The sequence below is a fragment of the Xiphophorus maculatus genome, chromosome 2, assembly GCF_002775205.1.
Source record: "Xiphophorus maculatus strain JP 163 A chromosome 2, X_maculatus-5.0-male, whole genome shotgun sequence".
Taxonomy (NCBI): domain Eukaryota; kingdom Metazoa; phylum Chordata; class Actinopteri; order Cyprinodontiformes; family Poeciliidae; genus Xiphophorus; species Xiphophorus maculatus.
Window position 1 is genome coordinate 20,748,598 of NC_036444.1, and position 24,781 is coordinate 20,773,378.

Here is a 24,781-nt window from a genome sequence, read left to right on the forward strand (position 1 = left end):
ACATTCTTTGATTAAATTAATTTCTCTTAAGCGTTGCTCCAATAGCTAAAAATGTAATTTATACCAGGTGAGTGTCTCCCCTGAGAATGTGGACCGGTACCAGGTTGATTCTCAGCCTTCAAATGATTTTAACAGAAGTTTCACATAACTTAGAAGTTGATGTAAAAATAATGTTTGTTTTAGCCACAAAATGATTATGCAAACAACAAATCCGACACTACAGCTTAGAGCAGCTAATCGATGTAGCAGCCATGTAGCCTGACGTAGAAACATTTTGCTAGACAAAGTCAAACATTGAGAAGTTTTAATTATCAAACAGCATTTTGAAGCTAAAAATACCTCAGAAATATACAGAGATGAGAATCAACTCATTTAAAGGTTAAACTCAGTTTCACACAAAGACGCTAGCATAAATGTTTAGCTGTTGAACTGGACGTTCCAGGTCGCTATCAAGCTAATTTTCTATTAGCAGCTTCACTTTTTATCCATAAAATAATGATTTCTACATACATTATCAAATATATATTATTGTAAAAACAAATCTCGTTATAGTGAAATTGTGTGTTTTTGATATAATGACAGAAATTATTACTAGAAAAAAATTAATAAATCAGCTCCACTGAGGTGACCCCTTAGTGGCCCCGGGGCCCTACGCGGCTGCTTAGTTTGCTTATGCCTTGGGCCGGCCCTGACTGCTTGTGTTGGGTTCTACTCGGGGCGTCAGATTAAAAGAGGCAGAATAAAAATTGCATGTCAGACTTTGCAGTTCTATTACACAAAATCCCATTAAAATACATGTTTGCACTTTAAAAAATAAAAAAATCAGCTCTTGTTCTACATTTTGCTTCGTACAGCGTGTCTGGACCCTGGAGGCTGCGCTGTAAACAACCGTCCTCCTCTGCCACGAGAAAGGGCAAAGTCGAACAAGATGATAACTCAATATTTGAAGAATGTGACCATCGCGGCCTGAACAGCTTCGTTTACTGCCACCGCCGCCATTGGTAAAACTACAATTTTTTTTTTTTAGTTTGGGAATGTTTTATGTTGCAGAGATTATTTCATCTATCACAGCTTCACACAGAGGAGTAAAACTCGTTTTCATTTTGGGCCATTTTGAGATCCTGGATGTCATTAAATGGCCGGTTGTGCAAACATATATCCATAAAAACCCTTAAACTTAAAATATTAATAAATTACTGTTTCTGCAATAGATAAGTTCTCAAAATCAAACAATGCTTAATGTCTTTTCACATTAATCGGACCCTTCATTTCGTGATTGTTTTTTGTGATTTTTTGCAATCAGAATCACATTTTTGTGATATTTTCCTTTTTTTTTTTTTAAAAAAAAAGGAATTTCGCAATTTTTGCACTTATGGGTAATGATACATGTTGTAAAAAGGCAATTTTTAGATAAAGGTCTGAAATTTTCCACAAAAAAAAAAAACAAGTAAATTTATGGTTATAACGTCAAAGATTTGTTAGAAAAAACTCTGAATTGTTAGATAAATCCTAGAAATGTTGTAGAAAAGCAACAAAATTTTTAACTTGAAAAGTCAAAACATTTTGTGGAAAAAACACATTTAAAAAGCAAAGCAATTGCAATTGATTTTGTAGATTTTTCTCTACAAAATAAATGGTGAAATGGCAATGGTAAAACTACAAGCGAGTACAATTCTAAGAAAATTGACGTCATTGCTCACAACTTCTTCTGTTTGCCGATTGGCTAGCTTGAAAGCTCAGACTGAGCCGTGAGGAGAGTTTCAAACTAGCGGCATTTCGTAGGAAAGCAACGGTTAAGTACGACAGAGGAAGGTGGGAAATTACAAGGAGTATGAACACTTCTCAGGGAAACAGAAGCTGATGTAAAAGACAAAAGCAAGACATTTGTTTAAACTTTAAATTTAATTTGTTTTACTCTGGAAAAAAAAAAAACCTCAAAAATGGGAATCATCTCCAACAAAATCCCACACTTGTTATTCATTATTCACAAATAAAGTTAAAGAATATCATACAAAACATCTGTTGTAACACTGGCAGACGAACGATGAGACTGAGGGGGAGGCAGAACTAGAGATGGCATCTTCCTGTTTCAGGAGTTCACTAGCTGTGGCATGCAACATATAGATGGAGCTGAGAAAGAAAAAAAAAAAATTACATGTCCCCCAGAATAAAGTAAAAACATTGAGGTGTTTCAAGGAGGATTTCTTCCAGCAATGCCCGTTAGCATTTTCTTTATCCCTACTTTTGTCTCATTGGTCATGACCGAGAGCATCCTGGGACGCAACCTGCACTTTGCAGCTCGGGCATCATCTTCCCGTCGGGACGAAAGTCACCACTTGTCATACGAGACCTGGCTTTGAAAGCCTTCAGAGCAAGTGGTCACCGATGATTTATGCAGCACCGTTTATAACAGACAGAACATTTGACCTTCCTCCGAGTTGCTACAGAAACATTGCTGTCTGCAGGACAGCACAACAAGGAGCTTTCAAGGTGGAGTGAACATGTCAACAGTGAGCAAAAAAAATGAAAAATAAAACTAAAAAAAAAAAAACTAAAATTCAAAAATATATCACTTCAAAGCTCAAAAAAGAAAAAAAGTTAAAAATCTATACAAATGGCATGTATTCATTAAAGTGACTGAGCCAGTTAAATTCTAAACAGTAGTTTGACTTAGCAGCAAATTCAATAAATATAAATGTACAGTAAATAACGTCTCTTATTGGAGCCAGGCTTGGCTGAACCTGGGAGAAGGATGGAGGGATGGGGGTGGGGAGGAGTCGTACTGTGGACAGGCAGCTTTTCAAAGTATTTTGAGGGTGAGGAAGGAAGAGGAGTGATGAAGATGATTAAAACACATTAATTCATCCATCCATCAATCTTGAACTGATCTGTCTTCAAGGAGGTCCTTCTCATCAAAAAAAAAAAAACAACAAAAAAGTAAACCCACAGTCCGGTCCGGAGTTTTTAAAACAGCATGCTTTGTCTTCTGTTCTTCCCATTGCCTGGTGGAGAAAAGAGAGGAAAAACACGGATTAGAACCATTTAGTTTCTGTGATTTAAAATAAATGGTTTTAAAGCCAGATGCGGGATTCCCTGAAGGTGAGTGTCTAAACTAATACAAAAAAAATAATCAGAGTAAACATAAAACAAAGCAACATGTTGCATTTTCTTGTTAGCATACGCAAAGGTTTGTGGGTAATGAGTCAGTTTAGGGCTTGAAGCCATTTCACACGGCGGTCAGGCTACTGTAACACAATGTGGAGACTCAGGGATTTTTATAACCACCGTTGACCAATCCACAGTTACATTTTCTAGCTGCAATATGTAATTATGGATTAATGAATATAAATAAATCAAGTAGGATTAGCAGTACTTCAGTGCACCATTTGGTTTTTTATTCACGTAGTATCCCACTGACAAACAGGATATTCCTTCAGGAAGCTGAAACATAATTTGTATATTACTGATCTCCACTGATTATTAGTCTGATAGCAACTCCATTTTACTTCTATATTAAATAAGTGCTAATGACATTAGCACATAGACTGCATAAAGTATGAGCAAAGAAATAACGACAGAATAGTAGCTTGAATTTAAATTTGAAAAGATGTGACAGAAGAGTTTACACCCTCACAGATTTGATCTATCTTTGCTTTTTTTTGTCACATATTCCAGATTTCCTAAATGAAATATTAACTTTACACCTTAGATGTTGTTCTGGGTTTTTGTTACCTCCCAAATGAGTTGCTTTTTCCCCCCATTGAGTCGTTTTGTTAGGTCAGCCACTGCTATGAAGGTTCTTCTTTTTCTCCACTTGTGGGTAATGACTCCAGTGGGTAGTTTGAGTCCCAAAACCTTAAAATGTCTTTGTAGCCATTTTCAGACTTGATGTCAATGAGTTTGTTTTTCCTCCTGCTTTTGAATTTCTTTAGATCAGGACATGATGTGTTGCTTTTTCAGGCCTGTTAGTCAGGCAGAGTAAGTGTTTTGTTGATTGGACGTGAGGCGGTAATCGAACCATGGTAAGGAATGTGAAACTGAACCTGAGCGTCGCTTGAAAATGATATCAACCTAAATAATATTTGTGTTAAACCGCACAACTCTATGGTTGTTGTGTTGGTAAAATATGTTTTATTCCAAAGATTTTTTCACTATAGTTGCATGCCAATTAGAAATTATTACATTCATACAATGTAATGTACTGGAACACTTATTAAGTACTCGTCACAGTTGTTATTGTGCCAATACCTTCTTGGAAACCTAAATGCTTTTATTTTCAAGGCTTTATGTAAGTAAATAAATGAATAATAAGTGAGTTTGTGGTCAATTCTTCCCTTTGCAGGTTTGTTCCCCTCCTAAACAGACCACTTTACAGTTTACTTAAGGTCATTTATCGCGGTAGTTTGGTAATAAATGCTAGAAATATTTTTGTTTTTCTTGAATTTAAAAAGACAAATTCTATTGCAAACCATCATCAGTGACTGTGGCTCTGATTCCCATTGACTGATATGAAATATGAACCAAAACAACTTGCAAAAGTGTTCACACCTCTTAAATTTTTCATATTTTGCAACTACAAATGCTAGTATTTGTGTGTATTTGTGTCAGATTTCGTGTAATTTAATGTCAGTATAGAGACAGCTGTTCTTTAAAGAACAAAGAGAACCATGACGACCAAGACCGTCATGGTGCTAAAGACCGTCTGTGGTGTAAAATCCCTAAAGTGAAACAGGGTGGTGGCAGCATCATGCTGTGGGGAATGCACAAATAAGTATTGTGATGGAAGAGACAGACTGCTGCTTCCTGAAGGTAAACGTGTTACGGGCTGCAAAAACACATGCCTCACTGAAGATAATATTTTAATAAAAAAATGCAGCCTTATCCCATCATCCTCACTTTACAATCGTGTACCATGTTCTACTTCAAAATCCAAATAAAACACATTACAGTTCACGGTTATAGCACAAAACAAATAAATAAATACTTCTGCCAGGCAGAATCCCATGGCTCCTCTGAGCATCTCACCTGATTCTGCATGCGAGGAGCTCCGGTAGCCGGGGTCTCGCTGCAGCTGCACCTCCTTCAGTGTGAATATGGACATGTCTGCAGATGAGACACAGTCTGTCACCTTTCGGTATAAAAGCTCAGACCGATCCCCTCCGCTCTCTGGAAGAGCTCATGAGCTGTGTACCTCCCTGGCTGCATTTCTGCATCACAATGCGATTACTCACTCTCTGGCAGCGTGTGCACGCGCGGCCCCAGGGTCCTGAAGTACGGCTGCCTCATTGCTTCATCGGCAGAGATCCTCTTTTTGGATTCGTACTGAAATTTGGGACAAAGGGTTGGCTTACGGTTATTAAAGAACAGCTTAAGACGGCGCAAGAATCACTGCAAAAAAACCCCGCAACATCTTACCAAATATTTTTTGTCCGGTTTCTACTGCAAATATCTTAGAACGCTTTAATTAAGACAACTTACAAGTAACTTTTCAGCCAGAAACACAAGCTTGTTTTAAGACGATAACTACTTCATATTGATGAAAAATACTAGCTATAAGTGAAGTCTGGGAAAAATGTGTCGTTCCACTGGCAGATGATTTCACTTATACTTTTTCAACAATATTAAGAAATTATTGACTTAAACTCCTAACTGGTACTGAAAAGTTACTTGTAAGTTAGTACGTTTGAAATAAGACAACACTAAGATATTTGACTGAAAATACTTTTTGTGTTCTATGCAGTGACTTTAACAAAAATATTATCCTAACAGTAAGCCGCTCTGCTGTTAGCATTGCACCATTTCTGTCAGGTAGATAGTGACTCACTTTCAGGAATGAAGACAGCAGGTCGATTCCATCGTTATCCAGCCTGCACGGAAAGGGGGAAGAGGGGGGATGGGAGAGAAGAGGGGCGTGGGGTCAGTAAGGTGGGGTGACTCACAGATGCTGGCGGCTGTAAGGAAGGAAACTCGGCCAAACAGAGTCAACTATTCCACAGGATTTCCTTACAGGAAGTGGCAAAGCACACACACTCCTAGCTAAACAACCCAGCTACACGAACGTCTACCATTTAAACTGCTTTCAGTGAGCTCTACCGCTGTACCTCGGCATCACGACAAATACTTGCTCATTCCCACTTTCAATAGGAGGACTGCCAGGAATAAGCGGGAGGTTATGTTAGTGTGAAGGTTGTTAAAAAATAAACCCTCATATGAAGGATGCAGTGCAAAACACAAAATCTTACCAAGTATCTTTGGTCTGGTTTCTAGTGCAAATATCTTAGTACCCTTGAAATAAGACAAAACTAACTTAAAAGTAACTTTTCAGCAAGAAATAAGAGCTTGCTTTAACTCAATAACTCCTTAAATATGAATGAAAAAGTACTAATTAAATAATCTGACTTTGGTCCTATGTCATAAATTAAAATGTCTTGTTCCACTGGCAGATTATTTCACTAACTAGTACTTTTTTCATCAATATTAAGAAATTACTGACTTAAAACAAGCCTCTACATCTTGCTGAAGAGTTACTTGCAAGGTATTTTCATTTTATTTCAAGTGCACTCAAGATATTTGCGCTAAAACTAGATCAAAAATACTTGGTAACATTTGGTGTTTTTGCAGTGTAATAGAGAATGACTATCTGTCCTACCTGGGAGCATGATTGATTAGCGGCTGTGGCTTGTACTTGGAGAACTTGTAGGACCTGAACTCATCAATGGAGGATATTCCAGGCCAGCTGTCTTCTGTAGGAGTGCCTGTGTGGGGACATTTAATCGGAGTCAGGCTTCACTGCGCCAGCTGGAGGGGCTTTTTCATGCACTTAAAGTGTGTGTGTATGTGGTGGAGGGGTTTACATGCCATGGTTGATGCGATTAAAGGCTCATGTTCAAAAAGTTTGTTTGTTTTTATTCCCCCGTCACCAGGGGGCAGCACTGACCTAACAGTCTGAAGATGAGATGCAGCTCGTCCTCCACTGTGGAACCGGGGAACAGGGGCCTGCCGGCAGCCATCTCGTAGAATATGCAGCCCACTCCCCTGAAAGGTCAACAGATGGTGGAGAGGGGTCACCAAGAGACGACCGAGTTCAACTTTCACCGACGTTCGGTGTCGGGTTCCCCAGAGCAGGGCATTCAGAGGCTGCTTTCAATTCGTCACTCATAAAACTCACACAGCGTCAAAGCGTCGGTGAACTCTTTAGTCTTTAAAAGTATTCTACACCTTTCCATGTTTTGTCAAGTAAGAAACAAACAAAAAAAAAAAACTCTTTCCATAGGATCTCTGGAGGAGCTGTAGATCAATTTTAGTGATTAAAACAAAACAGTTTTCAGTGCAGATCCAGTCATATGCCTAGACAGCGATACAAAAAACATTTAGCAGCAATATGAAGTACCTTTAACCCCTTTATCTAAATTATTCTTCATTTCTGGCTTCCATGCAAAGCACTGAGCATGGCAGAAACTTTTGACCATCTCACCATGACTATGCTACTGTGCCACATGGTGGTGGTGACCTAATAGCAAGGTTTACCTGACTGGCACACAAATAAACCTTACAGGTTTAGACTAAAGCTTACTAAAGTATTAACTCATGGGTGTTGGACACAAATGGATAAAAAAACAAAAACTTTTCATTCTTTTTCTTCAGATTTAGAGAAAAAAAAAAAAAGTTACATTTCACAAACATTTCATAATTTGAGTTGGGCAATAAAAACTACATTATACTTTGTGGTTCAAATGTAATGAAATGTGACAAAGTTCAAAGTACTTTTATGAGAAAACAATAAAATGAGAGGCATCACACAGACCAGACTGAATCTGTGTAGAGGGAAATCTCCCTGTTTTAGAAATCTACCGGCCCTTTCCTCCACAGTGCAGACATATGGAAGTAGAGACTCTCTCCCTGCAGAGTGAGGCCCACTCACCACATGTCTATCTGCGTGGAGTATTCAGAGGAGCCCAGCAGAACATCCGGAGGCCGATACCAAAGCGTCACCACCTCGTTGGAGTACGTTTTAGTGGGCACGGACTTGGCCCTCGCCAGGCCTGTGTAGAGCACGAAAAAATAAAAATAAAAATCAGAACAACCACACAGAAAATTCCTCAATTAAAATGTCCGGTAGAGATTTGGGTTATTTTTTTTTCACAATAAAAAAAACAGAAGATGTGATTACGGCGTTGGACCTCACCGAAGTCGGCCAGTTTGAGCTCTCCTCTGTCGTTGATGAGCAAATTTTGGGGCTTCAGGTCTCTGTGGAGAACTTTCCGTCTGTGACAGTAAGCCAACCCTCTCAGAATCTGGTACAAAAAAATCTACAGGAAGAGACTTCTGTGATTAATATGACAAATACGTCACAGAAAATCATCCAATTAAAAGCCCGTGAGTGCGTTGTAAATTGCTACTCCATCCAACAATCTACGTTTTGCCGACTTTGGTCAGAAAAGTATTAAAATCTTTAACATTTTGCACTGATTATTCCAGTGTCTACACTTTGCCACCAGGGGGCACACAAGCAGTGTTTCTTAAACCAACACCAGCAGACAAAAAAAACAAAAAAACAATCTTGACAGTTCATTGAGGCAGCTGGGCCAGCAGGCTCACCTTAACGTTCTGCATGCTCAGGATGTTCCCGCAGTCGTCCATGTACTGCTTAAGGTCTTTGTCCTAGAAAAGAGAGTGAGGCCGTTAGAGCGGAGAGGTGAGGAGCTCATGAACTGCAACAGTTGGTAAACTAACCGCCTCCCCCAGACTCTGCATAAGGTCATGAATAATAAACGTTAAGAAATGCATAAATTTTAGCATCCGCGATGCAAGGAAGGCGCGAGTCGAGAACAAGGTGACAGCGAAGGTGAAGGCAGCCTCACCAGGTATTCGAAGACCAGGGTGAGCGACTTGTCCGTGTGGACGATGTCGTGCAAAGTGACGATGTTGGCGTGTTTCAGGTCCTTCAGTAGAGACACTAAGACGATAAAAGAGAAGAGGATGTGATCTCATCCAACAAAGAAAAACAGTAAGCAAATTTAAGACAAGACCAAATGCTATTTCTGACCTAGTATGGACGTTCTTTGTGGTTTTAAGACTGTTAAGGGTTAAAATTACAATGATTAAATTTAAGAACTAAGTCTTCTCCTAATTTTTCTATAGAAATATGTGGGTATTCTCACGTCTTGCCTCTGCTGAGGATCTTTGCCCAGGGAGCAGGTGCTGGGCTAAAGCAAATCAGCAAACTGTCTTGATGCGAAACACGGACAAATGTAGTTTTTTGCAATTCCACCCAGTTTATAGTACACAGACAAAGCTTGTAGAAGACGTTGCTAAGTAATGTTGCAATTAATGACTGAAGCTGCGCAACAAGCTCCCTTGCAACAGTCACTGTAGTTTCAAGAGTTTGCAAAATCACAAAGGCGAAGGACTGCCTGGATGCAATATTTTGTTGGCTGTAACATTTCAGGCGTCATGAATTCAAGCTCCGCTAGAACCTAATTTAGGTCCTAGCGACAGAGATGCTGAAAGATGCTTTTATAAGTCAACTAAGCTCCAGTTCCTGCTGTCTGGATGTTTTACCCACACATTTCTTTAAGAAAGTCCTGCCTGTTATTGCTGCTGATCTGATCCAAATAGTAAACTCATCGCTCTCATCAGGCGTTTTCCCCCAGGCTTTGAAAACAGCAGTAATCAAACCACTGATAAAAAAGAACAATCTGGAGAAATCACTACTGCAGAATTACAGGCTGACCTCTGACCTCCCATTCATCAGCAAAGTTATTGAAAAAGCTGTGTGTAAACAATTAACTAGCTTCCTAACTATAACCAACCTCTTTGACTCCTTCCAGTCTGGTTTTCGTGCTCACCACAGCACAGAGACCGGCCTAGTCAAAGTGTTCAATGACATCCATATAAATACGGACTGTGGCAGAACCACAGTGCTGGTTCTGTTGGACCTCAGTGCAGCTTTTGACACTGTTGACCATGACATATTACTGAATCGACTGGAGAGTTGGGTCGGACTCTCCGGTCCAGTGCTTAACTGGTTTGAATCCTACATAAAGAACAGGGATTTCTTTGTTTCAATTGGAAACTTCTCATCAAAGAGGTCAAAGGTCACATGTGGGGTACCCCAAGGTTCAATCCTAGGACCCCTCTTATTCAATATTTATATGCTCCCACTAGTTCAGGTTATAACAGGAAATAATATTAGCTACCATAACTATGCAGATGACACACAGCTCTACATTACGATGTCACCAGGTGACTCAGAGCCCATCCAATCACTGAACAGATGCTTAGAACAGATAAATGTGTGGATGTGCCAAAACTTTCTCCAGCAGAACAGAAACAAATAAAGACAGATACAAAGTCGGCCTTCTATCACCTGAAGAACATTTCCAGGATTAAAGGACTAATGTCTCAGTCAGATCTAGAGAAACTCATCCATACGTTTATCTTTAGTCGTATTGATTATTGCAACAGCGTCTTCACAGGTCTGTCCAACAAATTAATCAAACAGCTGCAGCTGATCCAGAATGCTGCTGCTCACGTTCTCACTAAAACCAGGAAGATAGAGCACATAACACCTGTTTTAAAGTCCCTCCACTGGCTCCCTGTAGCTCAAAGAATAGACTTTAAAATACTGTTGTTAGTTTATAAATCACTGAACGTCTTAGCACCACAATACATTAAAGATCTGCTGTTATTGTATGAACCCTCCAGACCTGTCAGATCTTCTGGTTCTGGTTCTGCTCTGCATCCCCAGAACCAGAACCAAACAAGGAGAAGCAGCTTTCAGCTTCTATGCACAAACTTCCAGAAAACTGTAAAACAGCTGAAATACTGACTTCCTTTAAATCTCGACTAAAAACCCACCTGTTTAGGATTATATTTGAAACGTAATCAATTACAAAGTTAATGATAACATTTTACTTAATGTCATGTTTTGATTGTTGATTCTATGTTGCATGACTTTGTGTTTTTGTGTTTGTTATGATGTAAAGGACTTTGAAACGCCTTGCTGCTGAAATGTGCAGAGAAAAAAAGTAAATATTACACAACACGTGGATGATTTAAAGATTTCATTAAATTAGGCAACTAGCAAGGTTTGAACACTATTTCCACAGTAAAATTCAAGCACTTTTCAAGTGTTTCCAAGATAAGTTTTCAAACTTTTCCACTACCACATTTTAGAGCTAAAAACAATACAAATGAACTAAAACAGACGGTCTCAGTTCACTACTATACATCATTTATTACTATTAAAAATAAATTGTGATGATATTCTACATTTTACAGCAGGGACAAAGTAAAATGTCACAAATATTTATGTTTTGAAATGTCTCACACTACATACCTTATTTCTCTGAGAAAAGAAATCTCTAATAAATTATTTGTGGTATATTTTTCCAAAAAAAATATATATATATATCTCCTTGCTGAAGAAAAGCAACCCCAGAGCATGATGCTGCCTCCACTGTGCTTTACAGTAGGGAAGATGTGTTAAAGATAGGGCCTTCCTGTCAAACGTAGCATTTAGGTTTAGAAGTCTAAAATCTAAAGCCGCATTTAGCATTAAATTTGCTACTTTGCAGCAAAATGCCTTTGGCTGCTTGTTGCTGTACGCCCAAGTCTTCCCACCTTCTCTGATAGCCGTGCACGGGGCCCCCTCCTCGTGCTCCAGTCTGATCTCCTTCAGCGCCACCAGGTTGTCCGTCAGCTTGCTCCTCCCCTTGAAAACCGTTGCATACGTTCCCTGGAGAGCAGGAGGAGAGGAGGATGATCAAAAAGGCCTCAGAGCTGCTGGACAGAAGCAGCATCAGGTTAAAAACTTTATATCTGTCCACACGTTCAGCTTTTCAGCTCTCGCATCTTTATGTATATCTTAAAGTATTAAATGAGAAATTAAGCAAGCAAAGAAGAAAGCAAAAGATCCAGAAAATAGAAAGAAAGAATGAAAAGAGGGAGCTGTGTTGGTTTTATCAGTCACAATGAGATCGTTTGCGCCCGGGTGACAAGAGGAGAGACGTCTAGCATACCTCCCCCAGTTTGTCCAGTTTGATGTACGTCTCCAGCTTCCCGAACCCGATTTCTGACTGGAGGAAAGAAGAGGACAAACAAGATTAATGTGGGAAGCATCTTTATAAGCAGCGACAACATTAACAGACATGGCGACGAATCCTTACGACTGCCTGGTAGCATGAGACGAGGGGTGATGTAAGGAGGTCAAGCGCCCAAAACCGAATCAGAACTAATCAGCTGTGACAAAAGAAAGTTCGCTTTTGGCTTTAGGGATGAGTTCGCAACCAGGAAGGCTAAGCAATGACGAGCTTTCCAATCTCCAGATTGGTGTTTCTTCATTCTGGAGAAACATCAATGTGGATTTCTGAAGGAAACATTTAAATTCTCTAAATTTCTTTCCAAACTGAGGCTGGTTCATGTATGAATGTGAGAGCGGTGCCTCTGCAGAGGCCAGAGCTCCTGCCGAGCTGAAAGGTCAGGGAGTCTAACACTCGACTGAAGCCATTCAGAGCTTTATAAACAACCCTGCAAGGAAGAATGTATGCTAATGAAGCCAACTGGGCGGGGGACAGGGTTACGTGTTCCTCAGTTCCGCTTTTTTTTCTTCTTCTTTTTTTAACAATGCAAATTCAAAGTAAAATCTCAAGCCAATTACTGACGCTTGCTCACAAAGGGAACATTGCGTTTTAAAACACATGGCAACAAGCTGGGAGGATCAGATTCGCTCACTTCTGCTTTTAAGTAAGACAGGGCTCTCGCAGTCGGCTTTATTATGGAGCAGCCTCGCCGCGACCCGACCGCTCCGTTTCTATTAAACTCTCATTTCTCTTACTCACAGGCCGCCAACCTCAGATTTTGGCAGAAGGAACTCAATTTTGTCGAGTTGTGTTTAAAAGGCGACAGTTATAAGATTTCCCATGGAAGTGCATTTTCAATGAAACAGCCGGTCCAATATTGCTTTTTACAATGTCTCAATTTACCTGAATAGAGGCACATTTAGAAAAAGAGAGGGAAAAACTGGAATTGAACTTCTAATCAAACTTATTTTTTAAATTAAATCCTCCCTGGTTCGGATGATTTTCTTTGAAGGGTCTTTTTTTTTTTTAAATAAATATCAAGTCAGACGACATACCTGGCCTGAAAAAACCATTCCGGCAGCTTCAGCTTTGATTCATTGTTATGCAGAAATGTTGCTCCTATAAAAGCCCCTGGGAAAAATCTGAGCATCTTTTTCCCCCCAGTCGGTTGCATTTACCGTGAACCCCTCTCACCAGGCGTGATCCAAACGTGTTGGGATTCCAGTTAGAGGGAGAAACTGTATCTGTCTTCTAACCAAACAACTTGTTCACACCGCTCCTCTTTGCTGTTCTTAGGTTTTATTTACGCAGAGAGAAAGCAGCATTTACTCTGGATGTGGTTCAGAGAAGCTGACGTCACAAAATGTCAGATTCTTGAGGGGGAAAAAAAAAAAAGAACCTCTGACTTCAATTTGTAAGTCTGAAGGAATCAGAGCAGGCTTTCTACAGAAGTGAATCTGGATTTTAGCTTCAATTTTAACACCTTTGAGAGCAATGCTTATGCTATTTTCCCTTTTTTTTTAATCAAAAATGATAGTTTTCAGCTACTAAATAATCCATTAGTTAGCACAGGCTCTCTATTAAAATCCAAGCATGTTCCAGTAAAATAATTGCAATTGTAAATAAAAAACAAAAACGTTTCTAACCTAAAGACACACTCCCCGTGAACCCTACTTCTTATTTAACGTGTTTAATGTTGAGAACTGGAGCTGATTTGAGCTGCTCCCTCTTCCTATTTGACCTTTCTGGACTACAACGTAATTAACCCGACATTAAAACTCCTCCTCTTCCTCACCAGCGATGCTCTGCGGGAGCGTCGGCTCAGCGGCAGATCGAAGGCCGGGCTGCTCAACTGCAGCTTCTGCAGGTAGCCGTCGGGTATCCGGATGTCGGCAGGTAGGGACAGACGTTTGTTCAAGTCCTGCAGATACACCCGGATGAAAATATGAAACAGATCTTAGGAAATGTAAAAAGAAACAAAAGTTATCAGGAATCTGCAGATCTTCAGCTTGATTGGTTCTGACTGAAACACAGAAGAGACATTTTTTCCTCCCAACATGCAAAGATGCGAGAACGGATTTTAAAGAATAGTATTTTCTACTATGTGGATATGTGTCTCCTGTTCATTCAGGCGACAAAAGAGTGAGAGAGAGCAAGACTTCCAGCAGACAGCTGAACAAACTGTATGTTTTGAATACTTAAGCTCAGCGTCTTGACAATATTCAAGTCAAAGGTTTGCAGCTATAGTTTTAGAATACACACAAAACGTCTCGTTTTTAGCAATGTTATCTGTCCTAACCATGGAGATTTATCGTTTAAGACACCAAAGATAGCTCAGAGTCAACTCTGTAATCATTTCGTCTTTGCTTTGAAACAATCAAACCGTGTTTGTTCTGGAATCAGCCACAAAATTAGCTTCAAATCAAAATCGATGTCAAAAACCGTCTCAATAAAACATAACAGGTGTGTTTACATAACACACCTGCAGCAGAATGTTTCTTTTTTAATTCTAAAGCACCTTTTGTTATATTACAAGTTTGTCCCTTTCAGAAATCTGGAAGAGAGGTCCTGGAATGCCCCGCTAGTCCACTGCGATCCCACTGACATGTTATATAAACTCAAACAGACTCAACATCTGGATCCTACCCAAAATGCATCTCCAGTTGGTTAGATCACCGTTTTTAATCCGGCCTCTCTCGCTGCTTTGACTCTGCCTGCAGCTGGAACATTTACACCTAAACTTCCTGTTTTTAGCCAACGCCGACTTTTATGTAACCAACATTTCAGCACATTGGAAACTGATAGATCTACACCAGCCTTCTGGACGGGTCGGCTGACCCTCAGCCTGTCATTCAAACACAACAGTGACCGAAGTTTTAGGCCGTTTGCAGCTCAAAACATTGAGGCAGGTAGTTGAATAAACAGGAAGTAGAAAGCAGAACAGGTTGATAATCTGCTGCACAAGGTGAACAGAAATGTGCTCCATAAGTGGCTGGCGAATTTGCAAGCATATTATTAAAATGTTACATTTCCAATTCACATTTAAGACAAATTAGGTTTAATCAATGCAAACTGGTTTGTAAATTAAACTGCATAATTACTGAATGAATCTAAATCACTTAAAAGTGTGATTTTTTTTCATTATGGTAGCATACCATTAATTTTAATAAACTTTATAAATGTGTATTAAAAAAACTTCAGTAGATATTTGGTCAAAATATTTTGTTCTGGAGCCACCTAGATGTTTTTAAATTAGATCTAAACTAAGGGATCAAATGATTAATTGTGATTAATCAATTATTAAAATAATAGTTACCTAATTTAGTAATTGAATAATTGTTAATAAAGTTAACAAAAAAGGACATTTGCTGAAAAATCAATATATTCAGAGCAGCAGTTAAGCAAAACTATACAATATATATCTACATTTTGCATCCAAGATAAAAACAACTTGGTCTGTAAATAAGTTTTAGCCAAAACGTCTCAGGTGGCACAGTTTTACCGTCACCCAGTTCAAATGTACTGAAGTAATGCTATGTTGTTGCTTTTTAGGCACTAAAATGTAAAAAAAATATATTTAAAGTCTCTTTTTTTTGCATCTTTTACTGCATTTCTAGTATTATATAAAAAGGTATAAGTGGCAAAATGAAAATCCTGTAGAATGTGCCAGTTTTTTTATTCGATTAATTGTCAGAATAATCAAAAGAATAATTGATCACTAGAGTAATTGCTAGTTGCCGTCCTAATCTCAGCATTTCCTTTGAAAAACGCTTCAGATTTTCACATCCTGTTCATCGGCGTCTTGGTTTGTTTTCATCTGAAGCCATCAACAAACACACTGCGGTTCTCGAATGGGCATCTGTCGCTCTTCTGTACATTTTTTCGAACAATTTGCTGATGGCAGATTATTCAACAGATGCTCGGCTTGGTGGCAGGCTGCTGGGATGTTCGCATGTTTCCAGAAACACTCCCCCCCGCTGCCCTGTCACTCCCGCACGCGCGTCCAGATTTGGCGGTTTTGTTCAAGCGACGTCCATCCACCGCCTGATCTTTGCACCCACGCCTCCCCTCCTCCAGTCGTCCCGCTCTAATCCCTTACAACACTGGCCCATCTGGACCGCATTACACTAATCCTGGTGATGTAATCCCAAAACGGCAGGGCTTCCTCTGCAGAAACGCAATCCGCCACCTGAACACGCACAGGGACGCTCTCGTTTCTCTCAGTCAGTGAAGCCGCCACAAAAGACCACAGTGGCTGCTCCTCATTAATAATAAGTTTGCGCCGTTGCCAGGTACCTGCCAGTTTCTCTGTGACTTTCATTGTAATGAACTTTTTCTGCTTGTGAAACAGGAAGTATGAGGTGTGCTGCTCTCTCAGAGTTCAGCTCTGTTGTGTGGGCAGCACAAAATTTACACCACAAGTACGTAATGGTTTTTTCTTTTTTTTTCCAACCACATGCAATCTTCCGTGCATGGTGTCTTCACTGACTGTCTGCAAAAACAAGTGTTCATTAATGATGAAATCACCTTGTTTGAACTCATTTATCCCGTTTTCAGTTGGAACCGCAAAGAAACTTGACATGTGAAAACAGCGGAACATGCAACCTTTTTTTATTGCGCCACGGTTTAATGACAAAAATGACATCCGTTAAAATGTAAAGATGAAGGAGGGACGTTCGTCTTCCTGAGGATTCACTTGGACAGACATTTGTCCTGATTCCTGATTGATGTCAGCTGTTCATCCTTTAAATCTCATCAGCCCATTAAAACCTGAGGCGCCCTGCAAGCGGATGCAGGTGCCGCATTCGCTTCCAACGATCGGAGACACACTAGATGCACTCACTACTCGGATAAACGCATATTAGACCTAAAATACCAAGACAACATTTGCAGGAAGATTTTAATAAACATGTTGATCAATATCTTCTGGGGGAAAAGTTGGTAAGTTTAAGTGAATAAACTTTTTCTTCAAATTTTATAAAAAATCTAGCAGACTTTCACTCTCAAACATACATATTTTTTACAGGTTATGTTAATAAAAATCTTTGTTAGTGATATCAGTCTCATCAAGACGTCTACAACTTGTGGCTCCAAAGGAGCAAGAGGATCTTTGGACATTTAACAATGGTTCTTAGTAACATAGAATAACAAAATAATAAACAAGCTAATAATTTTAAATATAGATGTACTAAGAAATGCAGGTTTTAGCTGCTTTTTATGGAATGATTACACTGAATTTCCACAACAGAATATCACTAAAAGTACCAACGACATGTTTTTAAACCTATTTTTCTTGTCATTACGTTGAAAACTGTTTTCAATATTTCCCACCCCATTTAACTCATAAAAGAGAGAAAAGCCTTTTACTGCGTAATGAAGAGCAATCTCATGAAGGAAACAAAGAGACAATCAGAGAGTTATTCCTTCATCTCTTTGCATTATGTAATCACAAGAGGTACACCGAACTTGGGTCGCTCTCGGCAGGATGTGAGAGAGAGAGAGACGGAGAAAAAGGGCTCGGAGTAGGCGGACGTAGTGACAATAGTAAAAGCTTTCGAACCACGTTTTAAAACTCTGCTCTGAAGAACAATAAGTGGAAGAAGACGGAGGGTGTTCACGCTGAGAACGCGCTGAGAACACGCCTACGCGGCGATGCAGTTTGTCTGCTGAAAAGGCTTCAGTGAGATGATCAGACTTCCCTTTATTCCTCTGACATCTTCAAAACATACGTCCAGCCACGAAGAGGAGGCCAAATAATCTGATTCGGCAGATCTGGCTGAGTTAATACGCCGGAGCGTTTTCAAGCATCAGAGTTTGTTAAGACAGACTCGCATCCGAGAAGACGTCTACAGTTTGACGAGCGGAGAGGAAAAGTGAGGACATTACCAGTCTGAAACGTGAGACTGGAGCTCATCTCACCTCAGCAGAGATGCGTCTGTTCCCTTTGTTCCTCAGGCAGACTCCCGTGGGCGACTGCACCTCGTCGGAGGACGTCCCCGACGCCTGATCGCTCTCCCCGTCTGACCCCATGTTTATGTTCTCATGGACAATATCTGGACAATAGGAAGGAAAACAGTAAGGCAGGGATGTGCAACATGTGGCTCTGGACTGACACAGGGCTCCTAAATACCTCTACAGTGGGTTTCTTTACCTTACATCTAAATTAAACATACAGAAAGTTTAATATGTTTAAATATCTAACAGTTTCATGCATGATACAAAGTTTTTACACCGGAGTAACTTTCACAACATTTATCATTATGAAAGACCACATTACCAGCTTTTAACCTAATGTAAACACACAGTGTACACATTATTTACACTGTGTACATTGGCTGCTATATTAGAACACTTAATAAATTATAAATAAAAAATCTAAATTAGTTTGCATCACCCACCTTCAACTAGACATTCTCTGGTAGATTTAGATTTGAAACTGTTTAATTCCACCAGGAAGTTTGTCTCTGACAGAAAATCAGACAGAAACTGTCTTTTTGCAGAGTCGGGTCATCAGTTAAAAATTATTAATTAAGCTACGCTTGCCGAGCAAAGAACAGCGGTCTGAGACTCTAAAGGAAGAAAATGTTGTCGCTGCAAAAAAGGAAAATGTTTGATGATCTTTATACATGCTGCGAGTTAAAAAAAACATTTAACACAGTATTGTGGTTTGTGTTTTCAGTTTATAGTCATTTGTATTTAACAAAAAAGACTATTTCATGACTTCTTGTTACTATTACAAAAACATAAAATTTCCAATAAATTTGGGTTATCTTTCTATTTTTTTGTAAAACTGATCACATTAACCAAAGCTAAACAATGTATTGAAATTAATTTGCTGATAGATGCAAAGTAATTAAGTTGGTCAAGTTCAAATTATTAATAAAGTTAGAGTTCTTGCCTGTTTGGTGTTGGAAAATGGAGCAGCTTGCATTTACATCGCATGAAGTGGCATTTATTTTGCTTCTGCATAAATCATATTTTGGCCCTTGTTCACAAAGCTTGTGCAACTTTATGTACAACTTTGTGTACAAGCATGGTTACACATTATTTAGAGAGGGAAAGAACAATACAATGCTCTTTGGAGCAGGATAGCTTCAGACCTTCTGTGTGTTAATGTCAGAGGACACAGAACAAGTAAATAAGGTTTAATTTGTGTGGCAGATTTTATTTATGTCACTGGCGATGAGCCTTATGGGAAAAAAAAGCACAGCAACAAATATAATTTTCCTCTTGCCTGAGCACATTTAGAAACAAAGCACATTTCTATTCCCTCTGGGCTTCATATTTATGTAAAGCACTGATGCATTGTGAACTTGAACCCTTGCTTTGCCTTGAATAATCTCCATTATTTCTAGTTATGTTTATTACAAATAAACATGTGAAATAAAAACAGGCCTTCATTGAGGTTTTTGTGAACTCTGTGCATGCATGTGTTCCCACATCAGGAGGTTGCTCCACGCTCACGCTCGATAAGACACAGCTGAATTGTTTCTCTTCAGGGTTATTAAAATATGACATTTTCTGAATCTTATTTAAATGTTTTAAACTAAATTCACTGGGGTAAAATCGACAGAAGTTCAATATGGAAGAAATTTGAGATTTCCAGCGATATTTTCAGTTCTGAAAGCAGAGCTCACCGAGGCGGCTGCCGTTGCGAGGCATGACCAAACCCAGCCCTCCTCCGATGACGCTCTGCGGCCGTCTCATTGGCGGCTTCTTAAAGGAGCCTGTGCACTGGTGAAGGTACGAGTGGACACTGTGGGCCGAAGAAGGACGGCCGTTCCTCACCATGGGCTCTGCAGGACAGAGGACACTTTCTGTTATGAACACGTCCACTCTAAACAAGAATGTATCACTTAATGACATTCTAATAATCAATTTTATAGAGAAATAAACCTTTTCATACAACTAAAAGTCAAATACTTACAACAAAATATATTATAGTTAACACCATAATTTAAAAAATATAATTAAAACAGTCTAAGCCTGACTTATTCTCAGCTCTTTCAGTTTCAATTTATCATCAATTATTAGAAAATTTTCTAACATCTAACTTTTTGTAAAACTCAAACAAGTTAAATAAGGCCAATGTTTTTATATCGTCTTTTATAGGTTTGTGTCCAACACTAGTAAAAGGCTGTCAAAACTTATTTTATCGGAGGCAATGCATCCTCAAAATATTAATGTTTTTATTTACTACTACATCCCTCCTGTGATACTACATTACCAAATGTAAGCATAGCGGTGAAACAGCGTTATCTGTTCTGCGCTGTGAGAAATGACCAGACAGAGGTTAAAGTCAATGAGGAGAAAACGGAGCTGCAGGGATGTTGTACGACTTGGAGACGGCATCAGGCTGCAGCTCTGAGGAGGATTGTTCCATCGGAGCTATGGATTACGCAGATTAGTGAGTGTCAATTCAGGGTCAGAGGGAAACATGTTTTATGTGTTTATGACTGATGGATTTGACTGGCTTCCAGCTTCAAATGCTACAGCTTAGGCTTTTTGAACCAGTAAAGCTGATTTTTGCCAGCAGCAATTCAACTGCATACAAAGCTTATGAAGTTTACAGATGGCATTTTTCGTCAAATTCAAAAATATTTTATCTGTGTTTCAGTATGGGTCCTCAAACATGAAGGAAATATATTTAAATTTTAAATTTATAAGCCCACTCAGCTTGTTGAAGGAAGGTTATTACACTGGTTTTAATGTTGGTATGGAAATATTTCTGTTTGTAGGAAAAAACAAACACATTGTAATTCTACTTAATTGGGGCTGTTTCAAAAACAGACAGCTGGCAGCAGGGGCGGTCCTAACCTGTTTGGTACCCTGGACGAACAATCCCTCCAAATGCCCCCTAACGGACCCCCGGGGGGCAGGTACCTGCTCCACAGTCACTAATTGCTTAGATCACCAATGTCAGCACAAACTATTTATTAAATACATATTTTCATTTGGAAAAATGTGGAACAAACTAGAATAATAATAAACACCCGTAGCAATAAACAAACATACTGTACAGAGAAGTTCAAACCCTACAATACAAAAGACGAAACATAAATATTATGGAAAATAGATACAATAAAAATAAGGCATTTCTATACTGAACCAATAGTCAAACATTTACTATTAAGTTTGTTATGTATAATGTGTACTACCAGTACAGTTAAAGGGAGCCACTGGTTGGCAGGCTAAGAGCAGCATGAGGCTGGTTACTGGAGAGGATAAAACAACTGATAACCCAACTTGTCAGTCTTGAGTGACTCTACAATGAGCAGAGAAAAAAAACAAAAAAAAAGGATGTAATACCCTGTACAGTAAGTGCAGAACTTTGTATTTGTTCTGTATTTCTAATCACGTCTATTGAACACAATTAAAATAAAAATTTGATCTTAATATAACAAAAAACATGTACATGTTTTGCAGCAGTAGAAATAGCTGTTTTTCTGTTTTCAATGAAAGCAACTAGGTGGCCTACTTTTAGGTGTTTTTTCTAGTTATGTCTTTCTCTTAACATAGCTGGTCTTACTTTGATTTTTTTTAAAAACACAATAAAAAACTTCCTATAATTCAGATGAAAACTGTGTACATGCAGCCATGTGATTCCCATATCCTTCTGTCACTTCCCCTTTATCTCTGGGCAGCTGCTGCTGCTGGCCTGATTTATGGGTGTTGCATAAGCAGATCAGCACCAGAACCAATCACACAGTTCAGATCAAATCTCATCTGGCTACTCCATTATGTCTCGTCTCTACCCTGCTTGCTGGTAAACAGGCTGCAATCTTTCCTTCTCCCAGAGAAACGCGGCGATTCTGCACCCCATTATACGAGCAAAGAGCGCCGCAAACCTGGTGTTAATCACAACAGAAAAAGCTCATTGCAAAGCCCAGTGAGCTCTCAGAAAGAGGAGAAGATGGGGGAGTGCGACCGGAGGGTCAACCTCTGCAGCCGAAACTAAAAGAAAAGAAGAGTTTAGAAATGCGGGGATTAAGAACAGAGGAGGCCATGAATAAAGATGCCTGGATGATTGAACCAAGTCAACCAAGTCGCCGTGGCAATGTCATGGAAATTCAAGACTGTTTCCAGACCTTGAGAGCCATAGCAACGACATGATAGCACACCGAGGCATGCCGGCCCCTCCTCCCCTCTCTCCTTCTCTGCAGATTTAGCAAAAAAAAAAAAAAATAAATAAATAAAGAGGAGGAGCACTGTGCCACCCTGCTTTAACCTGATGCCTCGAAGGCCACAACCTTCAATAGGATTCAGGGAAACGGCAGTCTTCGCTCGAACAGTACAAAATGTTTCTACTCCGACATTAAAACATGGCAAAGTGGCTGCAGAGTGGAGCCGTGCAAAGAAGAGTCGTTTCTCTACAACTTCTCTGCTTATAGGCAAAACACCACGAAAGAAAGACGGCTTAAGGACTGCATGGGTTTAAAATAAAAGTGCAACAGTTACATTATTCTGTTTCATTGATAAATGCGAACTGAAGTGAGAGATTAGACATCCACTGATCCAGATTTTTTAGGTCTGCTTCAGGTTTTATGCAAAATCTGATCAACTCATTTCCAATTTGGAGAGTTTCCTTTTTTTACTGATGACAGCTAAGCAAAATAGGCTAACATATGTTCCTAAACTACATTTGATTCTTATTAAAGAAAAAAATGCAGGTTTGGTTGATGCTCAATTTTGATGCATTTAAAAGAATCAGATTTTAAAACAAAAATTGGCTAATTCTTCTCTGGTTGACGAAAGTCCAGATTATACATTTCAGTTTATGTTCAAAAATGCCCCATCATACTGAATTATTATTTATTAAATAAATATAATTCAAAGCATAACCATCACTGCACATATCTGCAGGAAGTTTAAAGTCAAATATTAACTGAAATTGACTTCATTAAGAGTTCTCTGTCCTAAACTCAGCCATATATAAATGTTACAGAGGAGCTGAGCTATAAAGCTGTGATTTACCAACATGCAGTCAGATCTGTCTCTGTGTTGTTGAAAAATCACCAAGGTGATTCACTTCTCGCCAGGCAGCATTGCTGTGGGAAACTATGTTCACCTTCTCTGAAACGTGAAACAAGTCTGGGAGATAAGCAACTGTGAAAGAACATCTTACTGACAAATTCAGTTTCTCAGGGAAGAAACGCTGGAATAAAATGTCCCTTCTTTTATATAACATAGTGATATAACACTGCTCCAATGCCGGGATTTCAACAGAATTTATATAAATAGAGAATCCGTTCCTTTACACTCTCTTAACCTGCTAATCTTATGCAAGACTTCTGCATCTGGCTCACAGCAGCTATCACAACTTCGTCAACGCTTTCTGCAGTGCATGAGGCTTACTGGATGATTTAAAATTCACCCTTGAAACAGAACGAGATGTGAAAATTTACATTTTAAATGACGCAAGGAGATAAGAGTCAGGCTTCATCAGCCCACATGCAGCAAAGGTCATTCTGACCCTAAAACACACAAAGCGCAGCATCGTTTTAGAGGCGCATGGCAAAGGATGCACGGTTTTTAACAATTTTCACAAAGAAAAATCTGAAAAGTGTGGTGTGCATCAAGAGTTCTTAGTACCAGATTTTGCTGCAGTTACAGCTGGTTGTGTTTTGTGGTATTTCTCCAACAGTTTGCTCTTCTGCAGCCTGAAATGTTGGCCCATTCTTCTTTGCTGAAAAGAACTAGCTAAACTCTTCCCTGCTGAAGAAAAGCTGCCCCCAGGTGATGTGCACCGTTAGCCTACGTTTACATCAGCAGAAATCACACACTCTTATTACTTGTTTTGTAGTGTGGAATAGTAGAAAAGGCTTGATGAAGAGAGCAATAGTCAACAAAACTACATATGAGAACAACTGACCCATTTACTATTAACCTGAGTGCGGGATGCAAGCGGCGGACTAAATGCTGGAGCAAAGTGCTTCTATCGCTTATATTGGGGATTTTAGATGCAAGATGATATAATATCCAACTAATGTCAGATCGGGACAACCCAGACTATTTTGTGTTAGTCTGTCACATAAAACCCATAATAAAAAGCTCTGACGTTAGAGGTTGTGGTGTGTTTAAAATCTAAAAAGGTTGAATAGTGGAAACGTTTCCAAGGTGCTGTCCCTTTATTCAACCTCTGCAGATTTTGTATTTCCTGAACTGGATTCACCACTATGCTTGTTTTGTCCTCCTGATGATTATTTTTTTATTTTTTTAAAAAAGACGTTTTGGCAGATGTTTGTGATTGGTGATGTGTTGATCTCAAAGCCCCTCTACTGTTTCTTATATCTAAACATTAACTCGATGTGCAGTAATTGATGAAATGCGATGTTTGTAAAGAGTGTCAATATCGAGGACATGAGGTCGGAACGTAGATTCCACTTTACGTGACGACAATAGCATTTAAACATGAATGAAGCTCACCGCTGTCCTTCTCGTCTATCGTGATCTGCTCAGCCAGCTCGGACAGAGACTCGTCGATGGTGTGGCTGCCTCGTAGCGTCTGACTGAGACGTCGCTTGAACCGCTTCATCTTCTCCATGGAGCTCTCAGGAAGGGGAGGCCTTCGAAATGGAAAGAAAATAATAATAAAATGTTAGGGGCGGTAATAGATACAGCTTGTAGGCTGTCTTCCTGATACAGGCCTTGACATTTCACACGGTGAAATCTGTTACATAAACCCGTTCTGGGTGAAG

General features: G+C 39.4%; 1 protein-coding gene across 1 annotated transcript in view; it reads right to left on the reverse strand.

Annotated features, from left to right (window-relative positions):
- Positions 1 to 1,883: 1,883 nt before the first annotated feature.
- LOC102228873 (cyclin-dependent kinase 17) overlaps positions 1,884 to 24,781 on the reverse strand; it is a 36,025-nt gene continuing 13,127 nt past the window's right edge. The window contains exons 2-17 of the mRNA XM_005796291.2: positions 24,510 to 24,649; positions 19,721 to 19,879; positions 18,003 to 18,136; positions 13,879 to 14,004; positions 12,024 to 12,080; positions 11,626 to 11,740; positions 8,862 to 8,956; positions 8,599 to 8,661; positions 8,186 to 8,309; positions 7,922 to 8,042; positions 6,938 to 7,035; positions 6,650 to 6,755; positions 5,825 to 5,867; positions 5,232 to 5,322; positions 5,026 to 5,103; positions 1,884 to 3,002 (exon numbers count right to left, since the gene is read on the reverse strand). Of these exons, the coding sequence (XP_005796348.1) occupies positions 2,965 to 3,002; positions 5,026 to 5,103; positions 5,232 to 5,322; positions 5,825 to 5,867; positions 6,650 to 6,755; positions 6,938 to 7,035; positions 7,922 to 8,042; positions 8,186 to 8,309; positions 8,599 to 8,661; positions 8,862 to 8,956; positions 11,626 to 11,740; positions 12,024 to 12,080; positions 13,879 to 14,004; positions 18,003 to 18,136; positions 19,721 to 19,879; positions 24,510 to 24,627 (1,566 nt within the window). The 5' untranslated portion in view covers positions 24,628 to 24,649 and the 3' untranslated portion in view covers positions 1,884 to 2,964. The remainder of the gene's footprint in view (positions 3,003 to 5,025; positions 5,104 to 5,231; positions 5,323 to 5,824; positions 5,868 to 6,649; positions 6,756 to 6,937; positions 7,036 to 7,921; positions 8,043 to 8,185; positions 8,310 to 8,598; positions 8,662 to 8,861; positions 8,957 to 11,625; positions 11,741 to 12,023; positions 12,081 to 13,878; positions 14,005 to 18,002; positions 18,137 to 19,720; positions 19,880 to 24,509; positions 24,650 to 24,781) is intronic.